We start from the raw sequence: 19,721 nt of genomic DNA, 5'->3' as shown, positions 1-19,721 counted from the left end.
GTCTTGGGGAGAGCAAGAATCACCAGCATGTACACAATGCTGAAACAGAGACGAATGCGCTGGCTCGAGCACGTTGTGTGAATGGGCGACGGCAGGATCCCCAAGGATCTCCTGTACGGAGAGTTGATGCAGGGAAAGCGTCCAACAGGCAAGCCCCAGCTATGGTACAAAGACGTATGCAAGAGGGACCTGAAAGCCATGGACGTCGATCTTGCTATATGGGAGACACTGGCTGCAGACCGTTCAGCCTGGGGGCAGTCTGTTCAAAGAGGTCTCTCCAAGTTCGAGGAGTCACTTGCCAAGGAATCGGAGGCAAAGAGACAGAGAAGGAAAGCCGGTAGCCAGGAAGACAGACCAGAATCGGACTTAGTTTGTGCTCGGTGTGGGATGGACTGCCACTCTCGGATTGGCCTCATCAGTCACACCAGACGCTGCACCAGGATTGACAACTAGGGCGCAACTCCATAGTCTCCCGAGACTGAAGGATGCCTACTACTACTATAATTGGTGGGGGTCTTCCCTGCTGCCACTTTTGTAGATTGGAATTATGTTAGCCTTTTTTCCACACTTCTGCTACGACTCCTGTACACAGGGATGCATGAAAAAACAGCTGAAGTGGAATGCTAAGCTCAGGTGTACATTCTCTCAGGACCCATGGTGAAACTAAACCTTAAACTAGTTTCTTACTAGTACTCTTTCTTACTAGTTACTGAACATGGTGCTCCTTAACACTAAAATGTTAAGGAGCACATGCTCGAACAAAAACCCTATTCTAAAAGACTACTGTATTTGTAAAAGTTACAAATAACATTTTAGATCTTTCTATTTACACAGTTTTCAAACAACTGATATTGGCAAGATACTTACCAGTCCCAGTTGATTACAGAAACTAAACAGCAAACACCAACAAGCAGGCAGTATAATTTGGCAAATGTGCCCTCATCTCGCTTTTTATGGCCAAAGTTTTTGTACCGGCACACGTGCATAATGCCACAGCTTGCAACTGGCAAAAATGACCTGGAAAAAAATATGGTTCAATCATATTAGGAAAATTGTATTCAGTACTTTTTTTTTTTTTTAGAAAGGAGGGTGTACTACATTTGTATTAAAGTTATAATGAGAACAAGATGTGCTCTTTCCATATGTACTGTACTATAAAAAATAATTAAAAGTGAGTTTTAGATAGTATTGTACTGTATAAAAATATAAATGGATTATACAAAATATTGCTAAAAAACTCGATATCGGGACATAAGTGTTCCAAATGTATTAAATATCAAAGGATATGTTAAACATTCCATAACTTGGAAGCTCTCTTCGAGAAACGTGGACTGAGAGCTTTACCAGGTTCTAGGACATTTTTTGTAAGTCAATTGCTATCACTTGGAGCAGCAAAAGGGATAGTACATAAATTTATTTAATTTAAATTTAAATTCAAATTTTTATTCAAAACATTGTATATGAAGAACATAGGAGTAATGTAAAATTGTGGGAACAGGAGTTACACAAACTAATGAAGTCACTATTACGCAAAGCATTTCAGGCTATGGTTATTAATACAAAGGAATGACGAGCACAACAATTGTATTCCCAACTCTTACAGTTTACCACAACTGTGGATATCAAGTAACTAATTCAATAATACAGTACTACTGTTAAGCATTATATAGGCTATGTATAATAGAACACACACTGATATACAGTACCTATCTAAGATAATGTTATACCACACCTTAATAACCTGTATGATGATACTCACTCATTATTTCTTTGAGCTATCCTATTTGTCACTCCAGTTCTGTTTTGAATAGTATGCAATCTTGCAACTTGAGCATACAGTCTGAAGGCCAGAGATGGGTTCCTAGTAAATAAACCCATACTTCCTGTGACATGACTACCAGTAAGCCCACGGCTGCGAGCAAGGACTGGCAAGAGCCGAAGCAAAGGCCCACTCATCCGGCTTCGAATTAAGCAACCTGAAATCACACTATACAATAAAACAAGAGCAATGAGCTGTAAATTCATTATTTGTCAATTTGTAGTTTACTTCTATGGAAAGTAACACTACATAAAATTCAGAACAGTATATATGTACCATATACACCTATGATTAGATTACAGCAGCCCAGAGTACAGTACCTACTTGTAGTTATAGGACAAGAGCTATATTTGTGGTGTCCAGTCACTTTTATACTGAACATTTTAATGCACATGAATTTTAAACTTCAGTGGCATTAGCACACATTACTTCCTCTTAGAACTTATTCTACCCATCTGTAGTTAATCAACTGTGGCCTCTTGTTTTGCCAGATTCGTGTTTCTACCTGAAATTTACCCGAGAGCCACTAACACTAGTGGCCTCAACAAGGACAGGAAGCTGGCGGCTTATCGAAGGTCCCACCATTTGCTTTAATGATTTTTTCCAGTTGTACTTTAAAAGTTAACAGAATTTTGGCATTTATTACTTTGGCAGGTAGGCCGTTCCATGGGTTTATAACCCTGTGGGTGAAAAAGCATCTCCTGTTCTCAGTCCTACATTGTGGCTTGTTGAGCTTGGAACCATTGCTCCTTGTTTGTGTTACATCTGATTTTTTAAAGAAATTTTCTGTATCAACATCATCCAAATTTATCAGTACTGTACTGTATTTGAAAAGTTTCTTTGAGATCCGCCCTGTCATGCCTGGTTTGCAGTGTTGTTAGCCCTTAACCGTTCCTGATACGGGAGATGACTAAGCTCTGGAATGAATTTAGTTGCCCGGTGTTGCACTTTCTCCAGAGCAGCTATATCCTTTTGAAGATGTGGTCTCCATGCTTTGATACAGTAATCCAAATGGGGGCACACCAGAGATTTACACAATTGAATCGCTGAGTTTTAAAAACTCTCCCGTCTGTTTTCTCATAACCATTAAAAAACTTTGAACGTAATCCAGTATACAGTATATGTACCAGTATTGTACACTATTGGTACAGTATATGATTATCATATCACCCAATCTGGACAAACAAAACCCTTACCTTTTTTAATGGCTAATATTTCTAGTTTTGGAAATAATTTTGTTGCATCTTTTGTACTAATTTGCACTCAATATATATTTCTTTAGATGCAGGTAACAAATCAGCTGCAATTTCAGATAAGAAATGTATTTTAAATATATACAGCACTATATAGCAAATCATTTCACAATTTCTCCATTCATGTACAGAACTGCATTCAAAGTGTTTTAGTGGAGCTTAATTTACATAATTTTACCTGGATTTGGGTAAGTTGAGGAACAAGTTTGCATATGCTTACAGGCACTTGATACAAGTGGTTTGTTTAGTTTTCAAATATATTTACAAACACAAAAGCAATAGAAACTTAACAGCAATTCATCCCTCAGTCACAGGCCTACAGAGACATATGAAGTATTGAAGAGCAAGACAATGGTGATACCTCAGTAGTGTCAAATACCTAGGTTATATGTACTCAAGTTGGACCCTGGTGCAACTCATACACTGGTAAACTTAACCCACACCTACTTTTAATCCTATAAATCAAATCAAATCAGTAATGACTAATCTGCACATGACAAACAATATAGCCACAAATTTAAATTGCCTAGCTAAAAAAACATTTGGCATCAGTTCCTGAATCTATCGTGTAACTGTAATCTTTCACTCACTGCCCACGGGATGGATATGGGATGCATTATATGCTAATTAAGCCACAAACAAACTATACCCATTACACACAGAAATCACAATTGCGTGATGCATCAAATGAACAAATCTTTGTTCATTTGATGCATCACGTTCAAGATTTGTTCAAACTATACCCATCCGCCTCCACCCCAATATCAGCAGGGACCTCACTAACTCTTGATATAACCACTGACAACCATGAACTTAACCTCTCCCCACGAGCAACAACATCAGTCATGGATATCTGACCTCAGTGGTGAACATTCTGACTCTGAAATATTGCCACAATAATAAAATCATACTTAAAAATGATCGGAGAAGGCAAGTTGGAGAAAGCAATGGCGATCAATGTTGTGGTGAGGAGGCGTGTCCGGCTGAGCTCGGCCTGGCCTCGCCTTGTATATTATGCTTGGCTCCACTATTCATACATAACAAATATATATTATAAACTTATATGGTAAAAATTCAATGCATAAATCTCAGTTTAGGTTCTGTAGGTAAATTTCTTACACTTTAGTAACTGATTTTAAACTTAAGCTCAAGTAAAAAACATCTTGACGAAGTAAGAACAGCATTCGAATCTATTTATAATTTTACGTAAATATTTCTATAACCTCAACTAAATTAATTATAAATTTTCATTAGCCCTTGAAAATAAAGGAAACTGTATATGGTTCACAATAAATTTAACTGCCAATAAATTAATGAGCATATATGAGATGAACAACAAACTCACAAATAGTATAACCTGAGAAAACTTTATTATTGTATTTATGTATATATATAAGAGTTCTTACATTCTTGTAAAGCTACTAACACACATATCGTTTGGGGCATGTTCTCGTTTTGTATTGAATCTTCCTATTATACGCATGGGTTGAGGCCCTTTATATGCAGGTATATGATGGTAGGAATTAGCGACTTGCAATCACGCTAATATAAACCCAACGTTCTTATTATATAAGCACCTTGCTAACTCTATGACAACCCACCAAAAACACCAACAGCTATTAAAAATTATTACGTTTTTTTCCCCTCCAGTTATAGATAACTGGATATAGATTTTGAATTTGAATAACAAAAAAGTTACCATTGAGGCGGGTCAGTGAAGAGTGGCGTTCCCTGACTAATATATAGTATATATATATACTGTATATACATATACACACACTATATATCTGGTGGTGTCACGGTGCTTCATGGACCTGTACGCCTTCTGCAAAGGTTTACCCAAAATAGTGAGTGGAGGGTAATAGTAATATTTGTTATCATATGAGGAGTACACCTTAGAGGGAGGCCTTGTGTGTGTACTCACCTAGTTGTACTCACCTAGTTGTGTTTGCGGGGGTTGAGCTCTGGCTCTTTGGTCCCGCCTCTCAACCGTCAATCAACAGGTGTACAGATTCCTGAGCCTATCGGGCTCTGTCATATCTACACTTGAAACTGTGTATGGAGTCAGCCTCCACCACATCACCCCCTAATGCATTCCATTTGTCAACCACTCTGACACTAAAAAAGTTCTTTCTAATATCTCTGTGGCTCATTTGGGCACTCAGTTTCCACCTGTGTCCCCTTGTGCGTGTTCCCCTTGTGTTAAATTGTCATTTAAGTTTATCATGCCCGAAACGCTTTGCGTAATAGTGGCTTTAGGCATTGTATGTACTAGCTATACCTATAAGTTAAACAATCCTTGTAAATATTTATTGTATGTATGTACCTTACCTAAATAAAATTGTATTGTATTGTATTGTATTGTATTGTATTGTATTGTAAATAGACTGTCTTTATCTACCCTATCAATCCCCTTCAGAATCTTGAATGTGGTGATCATGTCCCCCCTAACTCTTCTGTCTTCCAGCGAAGTGAGGTTTAATTCCCGTAGTCTCTCCTCGTAGCTCATACCTCTCAGCTCGGGTACTAGTCTGGTGGCAAACCTTTGAACCTTTTCTAGTTTAGTCTTATCCTTGACTAGATATGGACTCCATGCTGGGGCTGCATACTCCAGGATTGGCCTGACATATGTGGTATACAAAGTTCTGAATGATTCTTTACACAAGTTTCTGAATGCCGTTCGTATGTTGGCCAGCCTGGCATATGCCGCTGATGTTATCCGCTTGATATGTGCTGCAGGAGACAGGTCTGGCGTGATATCAACCCCCAAGTCTTTTTCCTTCTCTGACTCCTGAAGAATTTCCTCTCCCAGATGATACCTTGTATCTGGCCTCCTGCTCCCTACACCTATCTTCATTACATTACATTTGGTTGGGTTAAACTCTAACAACCATTTGTTCGACCATTCCTTCAGCTTGTCTAGGTCTTCTTGAAGCCTCAAACAGTCCTCTTCTGTTTTAATCCTTCTTATAATTTTAGCATCGTCCGCAAACATTGAGAGAAATGAATCGATACCCTCCGGGAGATCATTTACATATATCAGAAACAAGATAGGACCGAGTACAGAGCCCTGTGGGACTCCACTGGTGACTTCACGCCAATCGGAGGTCTCACCCCTCACCGTAACTCTCTGCTTCCTATTGCTTAGATACTCCCTTATCCACTGGAGCACCTTACCAGCTACACCTGCCTGTCTCTCCAGCTTATGTACCAGCCTCTTATGCGGTACTGTGTCAAAGGCTTTCCGACAATCCAAGAAAATGCAGTCCGCCCAGCCCTCTCTTTCTTGCTTAATCTGTGTCACCTGATCGTAGAATTCTATCAAGCCTGTAAGGCAAGATTTACCCTCCCTGAATCCATGTTGGCGATTTGTCACGAAGTCCCTTCTCTCCAGATGTGTTACCAGGTTTTTTCTCACGATCTTCTCCATCACCTTGCATGGTATACAAGTCAAGGACACTGGCCTGTAGTTCAGTGCCTCTTGTCTGTCGCCCTTTTTGTATATTGGGACCACATTCGCCGTCTTCCATATTTCTGGTAGGTCTCCCATCTCTAGTGATTTACTATACACTATGGAGAGTGGCAAGCAAAGTGCCTCTGCACACTCTTTCAGTACCCATGGTGAGATCCCATCTGGACCAACCGCCTTTCTAACATCCAGATCCAGCAGGTGTCTCTTGACCTCCTCTCTCGTAATTTCGAACTCCTCCAAGGCCGCCTGGTTTACCTCCCTTTCTCCTAGCACAGTGACCTCACCCTGTTCTATTGTGAAGACCTCCTGGAACCTCTTGTTGAGTTCCTCACACACCTCTCTGTCATTCTCTGTATACCTGTCCTCGCCTGTTCTAAGTTTCAATACCTGTTCTTTCACTGTTGTTTTCCTTCTGATGTGACTGTGGAGTAGCTTTGGTTCGGTCTTGGCTTTGTTTGCTATATCATTTTCAAAAATTTTCTCTGCTTCTCTTCTCACCCTGACGTACTCATTCCTGGTTCTCTGGTATCTCTCCCTGCTTTCTGGTGTTCTGTTATTCCGGAAGTTCCTCCACGCCTTCTTGTTCAGTTTCTTCGCTTCCATACATGCCCTATTATACCATGGATTCTTTTGTTGCTTCTCAGATTTTTCCCTTTGGGCCGGGATGAACCTGTTTACTGCCTCCTGACACTTTTGGGTAACATAGTCCATCATACCCTGTACAGACTTGTCTCTGAGGTCTGTGTCCCAAGGTATTTCACTTAGGAAACTTCTCATCTGTTCATAATTCCCCTTTCGGTATGCCAGCCTTTTGATTCCTAGTTCTTTTTGGGGGGAGATAAGTCCTAGCTCTACCAGGTACTCAAAGTTCAATACACTGTGGTCACTCATTCCCAAGGGCGCTTCCATCTTAACTTCCCTTATATCCCATTCATTTAGGGTAAATATCAAATCAAGCATTGCTGGTTCATCTTCTCTCATTCTTGATGTGTGTACTCATCTAGTTGTGCTTGCGGGGGTTGAGCTCTGGCTCTTTGGTCCCGCCTGTCAACTGTCAATCAACTGGTGTACAGGTTCCTGAGCCTATTGGGCTCTATCATATCAACATTTAAAGCTGTGTATGGAGTCAGCCTCCACCACATCACTGCCTAATGTATTCCATCTGTTAACTACTCTGACACTGAAAGTGTACTAATACATACCAACCAGAGTGTACCACACAACCAAAGTGTACCACAACTCAAATGAACTATGTATCAACCCAAATGAACTATGTATCAACCCAAATGAACTATGTATCAACTGAAATGTACCACACATTAACCCAAACTTATCCACAACCACCCAAAGCCAAGTTGTGCAGCTCTCCATGGTGCTCCTTTCAGTAGGATCAAAACCTTACCCAAATTACATAAATAAAAAGACAAACTTTTTTTCTCACACAATGTAATCAATTAGGATATGAAAAACATATTTTTACTATTATTTAAACTTAATAAAGTACACCATAAGCCTATGTCAATACAGTGAGCCTGTGTACAATTAGTACAGTACAGTACATCACGAGCCTGTGTTCACAGACTGCAGCATTCCATGAGTATTGTTAAAAAAAATGATAGTTCCTTATATGGGCCTGTATCTAAATAGAGCATTTTTTCCACCTATGAAATCAAACATTATTATTAAGTTCTGCCACTTTTGTAACTACAAATGTAGTGCAGGTCCTGTACATAAATAATAAAGGGTAGAATACCTGTGAGGTATCATGATGATATAATGTAATAAAAGAGGTGTACAGTAAATGTATTGACAAAATAATTGTAATGAGCCTTGAGGTTGAGCTTTTTATAAGGCTGTCATATACCAAAATACATGTACAGTACTGTAATACATTCTACGTGCAGCACCAACATTACAGAAAGTAAATATACCATATTTTTTCATTACTTATGTAATGCTAGGAGGATTTGGGTACATTTGGGTAATTCTACAGACTGCTGTAATACTTGCACAAATTTCATGTACAAACTAACATGTGGGTGAAGCCACTTTTATGCAGTAAAATTGTTGTGTTGTGATATTTCCAGGAACTACATGCCCATCTTACAGGATCCCTGAGTGACAAGACAGTGCTAAGACTTCTAGAGGCTAAACGCAAGGATGGGCAAGTCAATTTACCAAAATCTGCCGAGGCTACAATTCAGCGGGGACACAATCGTACACTTGAAGAGTTATGTTATTTCTGATGATTTAATGAATATTAATTTTCTGTTAGATTTGGTAAAAACCTACAAAAGAAATGTCGTCATCTATATAGTCGTCTCTCAGTTTGGAGTTTCTCTACAAGGTTAAAATATAATTTCTTTTAGACATAAAAATACAGTACAGTACTGCTCTATAATTTAATTAAAAGATATAAGAGAACTTTAAAAATACAGGTAAATTGTCATTTTAAGAGTCATTAAAATATACATTAGGAATAAACTTAAGCATTCTGTATGCAATGCTGTTATACAAGAAAGGTAATAATGATATCTTGCTTTAAAATTGTTTAGTTTAGTTTAGTTCATTTATTATGCACCCCATACCCATCTTGTGGGTAGTAGTGGAAAGGGTTACAGAGGCACATAATGGGCTCAGGGACTGAACCCCACAATTCATTTAGCTAAGCAAGTTACAATCTTGATGAGCATGTTAAAATGTTAAAAGTGATTAATTAATTCCTTTACAAATGAGAATTTGTCACAAAATTATAATGAGATTAACCTTATTTTCCAGGTGCTTTAAAATATTTGGCATTTTACACTGCCTAACAGACAGCATAGAAGCAGTTAAGAATATAACAAAAGATGTCATTCAAGAGTTTGTATCTGATAATGTCAAGTACTTAGAGCTGAGGACAACACCCAAATCCATCCCTGGCAAAATGTCTAAGAAGGATTATATAGATGCTGTACTTGAAACCATGTTGTAAGTTCCCAATATAATTTTAAGTAGACTATTTTGCATACTGAGATTTAACATGGTCCACATGAAAGTGGGATAATTTTTTTTATAATTTTCTGAGCTTTACCTCTTGATTACTCTCCTAAGACAAAGTCTTATTTGTTTTTTGTATGGGATGATGATCATTCATGGCAGGGTCAGCATTTTGTACTGTATCCTTAGTAACATTACTTTCATTATGCAGTGGGCTTATACTATAAGTGAATGCTTCTTGTTGGTGTGTGTGTAAATATATTCTAGTGTTTCCTGACTTCAACTGTTTGGATACCAGAGTCATTATCTCTGGTGCTGAGTTTGGTTACTGCTTCAGCATTGGCCATCTCCCCTTGAGATTACCACTGCATTCACAGAGCATTGTAACTTTACTATAGGTCATGGCCTTGTGCACTGGATAATAAAAAATCATTAGTTTGCCATGATGACTCTTTCCCGTAAATGACAATTTATTTCTTGTCTTAAACTTCAAGTGTCTTGGCAATAGGATCACCTATAAACACCTGCTTGTAAACTTATCAGTGGTTGTAATATAGCTTTGGACTGCTATGCAGCAACTCTCTCTCTCAGGTAGGTACTGCACTTTATAATAAAAACTATACTGTACAGTATTTGATCACTGCATCACCCATGTATGGGGCACAATCCGTTCTATTATCCCCAGGTTATGCCTCGCCAGGTTTTCGTGACTGCATTTAATTTTGAGTTTCTGTTTTGACCACAGGCTTCCTCATCTAACCCCATCTTTGGGTTAGATGAGGTTAGAAGAGTACGAGGATTGGCAAAGTTTAGCATGCCAATGAAAACCATGATGCATTTGAACTAAACTATCTGCTGGATTTTCACATAGAGTTATTTAATCCCAATGGCCATTCTTTCTACCTTTTGCATTTCCTTGGATGGGTTCAAGGATGCTTTCATCCTCAGGTGTGTCTTGTCTGCCATTTATGTGCAACAACCTTACTTGACCATTCATCAGGGAAGGCTGCTTATACTGCGGCTAAAGTTTCAGATATGGAGATTCCAATTCTTGGCTCAAGCTGAATCCTCACAGGCTTCACTCTTTTTAGAAGGTATAAACCTTTTTTGTTCAGTTGATCTGCAAGTCTAGATCACAGGATCGGAAGGGCTTTGCTCAAATGCACCTCAACACATACTGTGCACTGATTCACTTCCCTCACTCTGTTATATCATTTCTGTACAGTACTTCTTTCCTCATTATTTTACTCTTATTCCTGTGCAAGGGTATAAAGCATTTCTGCATTTGTTTATTCATGTGGCACTTGTCCTATTCTCCAAGCACATTTAATGTTTTGTGCAACCAATACAGTATATTTACTATGTCTAAAGTATAGGTGGTGCATTGAAGCATTAAAATTAGATTAAAATTATTCCAGATGCATTGAAACTAGGATAAAACTACTGGTGTACAAATTCCCGAGCCTATTGGGCTCTATCATATCTACATTTATCATATCCCGGGTAGGACAGGAATGGTTGGGCACATTTCCTTTCACCTAATGCCTCTGTTCACATAGCAGTAAGTAGTTACTCAGGAGTTAGTCAGCGTGTTATGGGATTGCATCCTGGGTGGGGTCAGTAATTCGACCTTGGGGGGGACCTCGATATAAACCTAACGTGTATGAATACACTGGCTTCCTGTCCCCTGACACAATGAATTATTATTATGAATTACCCGGTGTATTTGAAACTGTGTATGGAGTCCTCCACCACATCACTGTGGTGGAGGCAGTGATGCCTTTTCCACACTAATCTTCTGGTCAATGTATATTTCACACTAATCCCCCAGCCATCTCCTCTTCCACACTAACCCCAGTCATCATCTTTTCCACATTAATTCCCCTGGCCAATGCCTCTTCCACACTAATCCCCTGGCCATTGCCTCTCTCACATTAATTCCCCGGCCCTTGCCTCTTCTTCACTAATACCCCGGCTCACTCCTCTTCCATCTTTCGTACATCTACTGTTCAGTACAGTACATAACTTTTAGGTTGGAACCATTTTACCTACAATTTTATAATTATCCTTAAATATTATAAATACAGACAAGAAATGAAGACCAGTAGGATTATTGTGCGACTGCTGTTATCCATAGACCGTTCCCGTGGTGTGGACGATGCTTGGGATACTCTACAGCTGGCTAAAGAGTACATTTCTTGTGTAAGTAAAGACTAATTAAAGTAAAAAAATATACCTTGCTTAGTGTCAGTTGTTTGCTGACACTTAGCTGATTTAATAATAATTGATGTATCTAGATTTGTATCTTATCAGTTAATGGCATGTAATTTATCAAGAGTAACGGATAGTCACTTCAAATCAAAACAAAGATCTCCACAGTATTATAAATGCCTTTTTTTGTGGGTGTTTGTGTTAGGTATTTTCAGAATGTTATTTCTTTTAAACATGGTTACTTATAAAAACTACAATATTCAGTACTCTATAGTTTTCATAACATTTGTTTTAAGTACAATACTGGTATTAATAGTTTTACAACAGTTGCTTCGTTCATGTTTTTCATATTATTGATAGCTACCATAACAATTTATTATGTAAGAATTTGTATTAAAATACAATGACTTCATGTATTAATGAAATATGCATATCTTTCCAGGAGATGTACAAGTTCTTGATATGTGGTATAGATGTCAGTGGTAATCCAAAGAGTGGTAATTTAAGTCATTACATCCCTGTGTTGGAGGAAGCAAAGAAATGTGGGCTTAAATTGACCATTCACTTGGCAGAGGTATGCATAGTGAATAAATGTAGATGATAACCACAGTGATAACATTATATGATAATGAAGGGGTATCCTTCATACGGAAGGGTCATACACTAAAGCGTTATTATAACAGACATTCATTAAAGGGAACATAGAAATAAGCTAGGAATTAAGATTTGTTACTAGAGTAAGTGGGTATATTGAAGAGAACCTGAAAATTTCCTTATACTGTACAGAGAAATTGCAAATTTCCATATACAAAGAGAAATTGCAAATTTCCATATACAAAGAGAAACTGCAAATTTCCATATACAAAGAGAAACTGCAAATTTCCATATAAGTGTAGAGTATTTTGTCTTCTTCCAATAATATAAACTCTAAGATTGCCTAAATGTATAATTAGGGCATGATTGATTACTTGCAATTCAATAACTTACAAAATTATTCAAGAATTAATCCCTATTCTTTCATTTGCCAGTAAATACCTTGTCTGTAGTTAATATTTATAGATACTGTAGTAACAATGATTAATTCCATTCATTTTATTCCCCTATTTTAATTAACAAAAATACTTCCTCCTCTGTTTCAAATTCATGTTTTCAAATTTATGAAAGTTATAAAAGAAGCCAGGTGATGTGATGAAGTACAAAGATGTTCAGTTTGACAGAGTAAGGTTTATTTTAAGGCGTAATTAAGAAATTATCCAGACTTGTAAAGATACTATTCAAATAGTAACTGGTATTACAGAGTAATTAAATATTAAACAAGTTATACAAGTCATCAAAAAATATTGGGCATTACAAGGTGAGACATGAGTATATAGAAAGCTAGTGTTGTTTATGAGGAAAAAAGTTGATCAGGATGATACTGCATGTAACATTAAGAAGTATACAGTCAGATCATCACAGGACTGTTGCAATACGCACTGGTTGTAAGATATCTCAAGAAGCACATCAACAAACTGGAAAAGGTGCAAAGACATACAATTAAATGGCTTCCAGAACTGAAAGTTAAGGGCTACGAGGAAAGGTTGGAGGCATTAAATATGGCAAAACCATAAGAATAGAAGATAATAGAGAACACAAGGGGGGGGGTTTCACTGCATAGAAAATAGTAACGGGAATCGACAAAATTGATCAGGAAGAATTCCTGAGATCTAGAATTTCAAAAACAGGTCATAGATTTAAGATAACTAAACAAAGCTGCCAAAGAAATATAAGAAAATTCATTTTTGCAAACAGTGGTAAATGATTGGATCAAGTTAAATGAGAAGGTGATGCAGGCCAAAACCATCAGTAGTTTCAAAGTGCTGTTTGACAAAGAGTGCTGGGATATAAGACACCATGAGCACAGCTCTCATCCTGTAACTACACTTAGATAATTACACTTAGGTAATTACTACTAAGTTCCATAGAAATAAAGTACATAGCAGTCTCCTAGGAACAGACAGACAAGGACAATCCTCCCAACTCCCAGACTTGAAGCAAACATCAGTAATCATGACCATCTCCTAGAGAGAACCATTGGAACTAGATTCCCAAAGTGTGAACCTATTATTATATTCAGGAGGCATGCACTAGGCAAATTCTAAACCCCCATACAAAAATAAAATCTTTCATTTTTATCATTCTTGTTAAGGACAAAAATGTGAAATGGTTCTCTAGGTGAAAGTGTAATTCTTAGTGAAAGGAAAGTTCAACACCAAGGTATAGGCTTGGGAACAAACATCAAAGCATCACGAAGGTGTAGACTTTGAAACAAATATCAAGGCACTGCCAAGGATGTGGTACAATTCTAGAGGAGCTTAACCATGCTGACAGCAATGTCAGACTGCTTCAGAAAACATATTTATGGGGCTATTGTCCTTCATCAAACCGCACAAAAGAAGAAAACCCTGAAAGGTAGTTGCAGCTGATAGATCTTTTTGTCTTATTGTTTTTAGTTGCATTTCCCGTATTATTTAGTTACCTACAGGCCTCCTATCTCTCATTCCTATCTTCATTACCATACACTTATGTGGATTAAATTCCAGCAGCCATTTATCTTCCCACTCCTGAGGTTTACCAAGGTCTTTGTGAAGCACTACAGTCCACTACTTTTACCCTTATTATACTTAAGCAATTTAAAACTAAAAAGCTGTACAATAAATACATTTATATGGTATAGAGTACATTATGTTTATAGATTGAAACTGATCAAAGACAAATATATATACTGTACTGTATTTACATTGCATTAAATATATTCTGTATTGTTATTGTTTATTCATTCTAGAACTGTACTGATGATTATTCTTGATAATCTCAGATTCCAAATGAAGCAGAAACCCTTGCAGTCTTGAAATCTGGCCTAGTGGATCGCATAGGGCATGGAACTTTCATTCATCCTAACAGTGGTGGGTCTCAGGAGCTACTGAACTATGTTCATCATAATCAGATACCATTGGGTAAGATATTTGAAGTTATTTTATGTCTCATGGTTACTGCTCTAACCACCACCACCACACAAGACCTCAGGAAACACCTGCACTATACCTCAACTTAGTACATGTACCTGCAGTTCTGTACATTCTCTTGACATACTGTTCAACAAACACAGTCACAGGATCTATGGGATGTTGCATGCAACACTGATGAGTATATGTGGTGGCAGTAAATTGTGAACAGTTTTGCGTTGAAAATTTTGAGTTCATAAGATGGTGGCAAGAAGTCGGTCCACTTAACAGATGGCAACTCTAACATACACATTGGCATAATTGCTTAACTGACTTGCAACATAAACTTTTGCTCCAGTACTTCTCACATGGTTATAGGAATTCAACAAAAACCCATTCATTCTAAAATTCTATGATACCAGTGCTAGCAAGGGTACAATCATATGTATAATTACTATATGGAGTATGTCATCCCTGACAAACCTTAATATAAACTCTTACTATTTAAGGATAGATACCAGTTGACATTAAGCTTAAGAGGTCATTTCCCAGTGGAGGGGTATATTATGCAGTTGCTCATAATTTTCATGTGTTTGTATGTGCCCTTCTAAGTAATGGAAGATGGAAAAATTGCTATTGTGAGATCTGTCCACCTCCCTACCCGTTTTTCACCTTAACACATTTTGAGCTCATAGATGTGATAAATATTTTGGAGTGAATGCACATCATACTATATTAAGACAGAAAGAATACTAAGAAACAGAGGAGAAAACATTATGTTCTGAATGTTTTTTGTTTACATTAAAGAATTAAAGGTATGATAAACTATAAGCTAAATTGTTATCTCATTAAATTACGTTAATTCGTCTTGAATATCAAATGACTTTTAAATTTGTAAGTTTTGTATTTATGGTACTTTATATTAGGTGGAATTTCCTGGGATAATTGAACTAGTGTATTTCTCTTACTAAAATCACAATTCTCAATACTAATATTATCCCTATATTCACAGAGTTGTGCGTTTCTTCAAATGTGAAAACCGGGACAGTGAAAAGTATTCAAGATCATCACTTGACACAGTGGAGAAAAGATGGTCACCCAGTCATAATTTGTGTAAATGCCCCTGCTTTTTCTGGGGGGAGCCCCGTCGGCTCCCCGGAGCTTTACCGGCTGATATGCTAATGTCAGACTTTGGCATCAGTCATGTGTATGGAGTTCTAGGGCCTACCGGGGACCACGAGCCAGAACCTGGCCCCCTCAGAGAGGCAAGGGGAGCAATGGCCTATAGAAACCCCCGTGTGGTTGGAAGCATTCTATGTCTGCCATCGACCGGGTCAAGCATCCAGAAAGGTAAGCATTCCAAAACAAACCCCTATTCTGGTGAAAATTGCTACCTAAGCCGAACTAGTGAATAGAACTCTTCAACAGAAAACACGGAAACTAGTATGACGTCATACGTCACCGCGCCGCTGTCTGCGCAGCTCCCCCCTCCCCGGGAGGGGGAAGGGGGAGCCCCAGACCTCCCACGCCGGCTATCCACCCATCAGTTCTTCGGCTGATGCTATAGGCAATGGTTTACTCTCGGCTTGGTTTTCTAGTAGGGGTTGGGGGCCGTCGTCTTGCCACATACTGTCGCCTCTTTTCGTGCGGCGCAGGCGGAGCCGCTTCAGCTTGCTTTCGGTCTTGGTGTTGCTTCTGCACCGTTAGTCAGCTGTCTTGTGCGTCATTTCACCTCCGGCCTGTTCGTGCGCCGCTTGCACCATCCTGGTCTCTGGTCAGCGTGCTCTGTCTTCTCCTCGGTTGGTAGTGCCCCTTCGGTTCCGGTGTGTTTTTTCGTCGGCTCTTTCCTTTGGGCCTTTGCCTCTGGGGGTCGGTTCGCTGTGTTTTCTTGCTCCTTCGGTTTTAGCGTTTTGGTTGTTTGATGGCAGCAGTCTCCATCTTTTCTGGCGCGGGGTGGGGCTGCTGCATTCTGGAGGGGTCCAGGGTTTGTTGGTGCTTTGTTGGTCGGGCCGGGGGGGTGTCGTTTTTGTGTTCAGTGGCGGCCCTCTGCTGTTGTTTGCGTGCCACGGCGTTTGGGTCCGGAGCGCGTTTTGCGTTGATCCGGTTCTGTTCTTCCCGGTTCGCGGGTGATGGTGTCCCGGGTGGTCAGCCGTGTTCTTGCGGCTAAGCTGCCTGTGTTCTTCCCTCATGCCTGTGGCGTTCGTGGCTTCGCTGCTCTCGCTGCCGTCTGGGCGACGTGGCCTTGCAGTCTTTCGGGCATGGATTTTTGGTGTTCGTGCAGGGGCCTTGCTGCTCGTGGTTCTCGTGTTGTTCCCGGGATTTTCGGGGCTGTGGCGCCTTGGGTTGGCGTTTGCTGCCGGTTGTCTCGCCTCCTTGGGGGGTGCGTGGTGTCCGCCTCCCGGTTTTGTCCCTTTGACCTTCCTCTGTGGGTAGTTAGCTCCGGGGAGCCGACGGGGCTCCCCCCAGAAAACCAGCGTTGAATGTAATGAAACGCCATTTTCTGGGTGAGACCCGGAGGCTCCCCGGCAACCCTCCCTCCCTCCAGTCGGCGTTTTTCGCGTGTTTTGACATCCAGCCTCAGAACTGATGGGTGGATAGCCGGCGTGGGAGGTCTGGGGCTCCCCCTTCCCCCTCCCGGGGAGGGGGGAGCTGCGCTGACAGCGGCGCGGTGACGTATGACGTCATACTAGTTTCCGTGTTTTCTGTTGAAGAGTTCTATTCACTAGTTCGGCTTAGGTAGCAATTTTCACCAGAATAGGGGTTTGTTTTGGAATGCTTACCTTTCTGGATGCTTGACCCGGTCGATGGCAGACATAGAATGCTTCCAACCACACGGGGGTTTCTATAGGCCATTGCTCCCCTTGCCTCTCTGAGGGGGCCAGGTTCTGGCTCGTGGTCCCCGGTAGGCCCTAGAACTCCATACACATGACTGATGCCAAAGTCTGACATTAGCATATCAGCCGGTAAAGCTCCGGGGAGCCTCCGGGTCTCACCCAGAAAATGGCGTTTCATTACATTCAACGCTGGTTTTTTTTTACTGATAATTTATTTCATTTGTATTCCAGTATTACAAATGTGAACTTATCTTTAGGGCAAATCCATTTTTTGTATGTTAGACCAATAGTTATGAGCACTAACATTTTTGGAGGATGGAGTTTAATTATTTTATAATCTGTGCTAAGCCACATTAAACCAGTGTAATGTCAAAATTCAAAACTTGGTACTGTATGTGCTTACCTGCATAGACTGGATCCACATTCTCCAGTACAAGTCCACACAAATTTTGGCCTGCCTGTACTAGGAAGCACTAGAGGAAATCATCCAGATTTAATAAGTTATAGGAAGCTCAAATCATAGTATAGTGTCATCTTGCTTGACTGTGCACGATCTTGTCTATTGAATACAAAGGAGCAGTTTTGGGTCTCTGTAGTGCCAGAGCTAGTGAGTGGCTAGGAGAGCTATACGTTTACTATACCAATAAATGATATGAACAAATTTTATAGGTCTTGATTAGTTAATGAATTTTTACATGTAGTTATGCTGTATAATATTTGTTTTTTCCTTATGTTTTGCAGACAGACGATAAAGGTGTATTTTCCACTTCACTAAGTGAAGAGTTTTGCCTATGTGCAGAGGTAAGTTGAGTAACATCAAGTTGTAGCAAATATCTAATGTCTTCTATGACTCACTCAATGAACCCCATTGCCAAGAGAGAGAAAAAGGGATTAAACATTAATACCGAGAGTCCCGATTATACAAATGTCCACTCTTTACTACTGCACTTTATTATTAATAAAGTACTTCACTTTATTATTAATTAAGCATTGTTTATGTAGATTTAATGAATTATTTTGAGAGGGGAAATTATTACATATATATAAAAGTATGGGAAGGAGTTAGAGGCAGAAGGAGGGAAAGGTTTGTTTGGTGATAAAGAGCCACCTTTGATGGGACGCTTTCAGACCATTAAGTTAAGCAGCTGGCTCACTTGGTATTCTTAATCATAAAAATGTTGCAGTATGTATATGTGCATTAACCCCATGACATCTTGCACTACCATTCTAACATATATACAGTATTTTTGTTTTAGAATCGGTGTGTGCCAAAAAAAAATGTATAGCTATGTAAACTTGATATAAAGTTCTTTGCTTCAAACTTTATTAGTATTGTTTCATAGTTCTGGACTCTTACATCATTCCAAACTATTTGTTTGTTGAACACAAGTTGAGAACTTTGCAAATTTCAATTTTTTAACTAATGCCCAGTACAGTATATTATTTTTGTAATTTTTTTTTTCAGGCTTTCAATCTTACTAAGAATGACTTAAGTGAGTTGTGCATTAGTGCTGTTGAAGCTACTTTTCTATCCCAGGATGAAAAACATCAACTTCGACAGTCAGTTCAAAGTGAACTAAAGGTCCTCTTGGTGAAAACACAATCAAGTTGTTGACAATAAAAGAAACATATGGCATCCATTTTTATTCTTGCTACTGTATCACTATTTTGGTATGGGATATATATACTGTATATTATTATCATGGAAATAAAGAATCAGTACAGTACATCAGTATTTTATTTCATGTTAACATTTGTGTAAAATTCTATTGTATATTAGTTATTTTTTGCCATGTGATGCAGTATCCTAATCACAATCACAGCTTGCTAATTAGCAAGCTCGTAGTCAGTAGAGGAATAATTAGCTATATTACTCTTGATTCTAGCTCTCTCTCAAAGAGTATCAAGATTTTTAGTTCTACTCTTGTATTACAGTACAGTATAATGAGCAGTTGCCTTGGTGTGGATTGAATTAAAAGTATATCTCACCTCTACTATATGGCTAACACTTTGAAGAATTCCTCTTTATGGAGAGCCACTGGACAGCAAGAGCCTAAGCATGTGAGCAATGCTGGATACCAGGAATCTTGATGAAAATTCTATAAAAATACTATTCCTGTATTTCTCATTATGAAATATTCTCTATACATTTATGCTATGGTCAAAGCA

The 19,721-nt window shown here is 39.0% G+C and overlaps 2 protein-coding genes across 13 annotated transcripts in view; one reads left to right on the top strand and one right to left on the bottom strand.

Annotated features, from left to right (window-relative positions):
* The window catches only part of MICU1 (Mitochondrial calcium uptake 1), a 68,435-nt gene extending 64,288 nt beyond the window's left edge, over positions 1-4,147 (bottom strand). For 5 of the 10 annotated variants that reach the window (XR_011225253.1, XM_045752223.2, XM_045752215.2 and 2 more), the window contains exons 1-3: positions 3,816-3,836; positions 1,760-1,976; positions 868-1,017 (exon numbers count right to left, since the gene is read on the bottom strand). Coding sequence is in view for 8 of the 10 variants with exons in the window: in XM_045752223.2 (XP_045608179.1) it covers positions 868-1,017; positions 1,760-1,976; positions 3,816-3,819 (371 nt within the window). In the remaining 2 variants the exon portion in view is untranslated. Of the gene's footprint in view, positions 1-867; positions 1,018-1,759; positions 1,977-3,815; positions 3,838-3,983 lie in introns of those variants that run through there. The other 5 variants (XR_011225254.1, XM_045752218.2, XM_045752217.2 and 2 more) reach the window with 3 other exon arrangements.
* A 409-nt stretch (positions 4,148-4,556) lies between these two features.
* Positions 4,557-19,279, top strand: LOC123764406 (adenosine deaminase-like protein). 3 transcript variants are annotated; one of them, XM_069315871.1, is made up of 9 exons: positions 4,557-4,578; positions 8,632-8,774; positions 9,323-9,514; positions 11,611-11,725; positions 12,177-12,308; positions 14,592-14,730; positions 15,731-15,831; positions 18,294-18,353; positions 19,018-19,279. In XM_069315871.1, the coding sequence occupies exons 1-9, from the start codon at positions 4,573-4,575 to the stop codon at positions 19,165-19,167; spliced, it is 1,038 nt and encodes a 345-aa protein (XP_069171972.1). In that variant the 5' UTR covers positions 4,557-4,572; the 3' UTR covers positions 19,168-19,279. The 3 variants fall into 3 exon arrangements, with proteins under 3 accessions (XP_069171972.1, XP_045608180.1, XP_069171970.1); XM_045752224.2 differs by lacking the exon at positions 4,557-4,578 and adding an exon at positions 4,780-4,919; XM_069315869.1 differs by lacking the exon at positions 4,557-4,578 and adding an exon at positions 7,650-7,697.
* Positions 19,280-19,721: the final 442 nt, after the last annotated feature.

Source organism: Procambarus clarkii, chromosome 82 (assembly GCF_040958095.1).
Source record: "Procambarus clarkii isolate CNS0578487 chromosome 82, FALCON_Pclarkii_2.0, whole genome shotgun sequence".
In the NCBI taxonomy this organism is placed as follows: Eukaryota; Metazoa; Arthropoda; class Malacostraca; order Decapoda; family Cambaridae; genus Procambarus; species Procambarus clarkii.
This window is presented reverse-complemented; position numbering and strand designations above follow the sequence as displayed.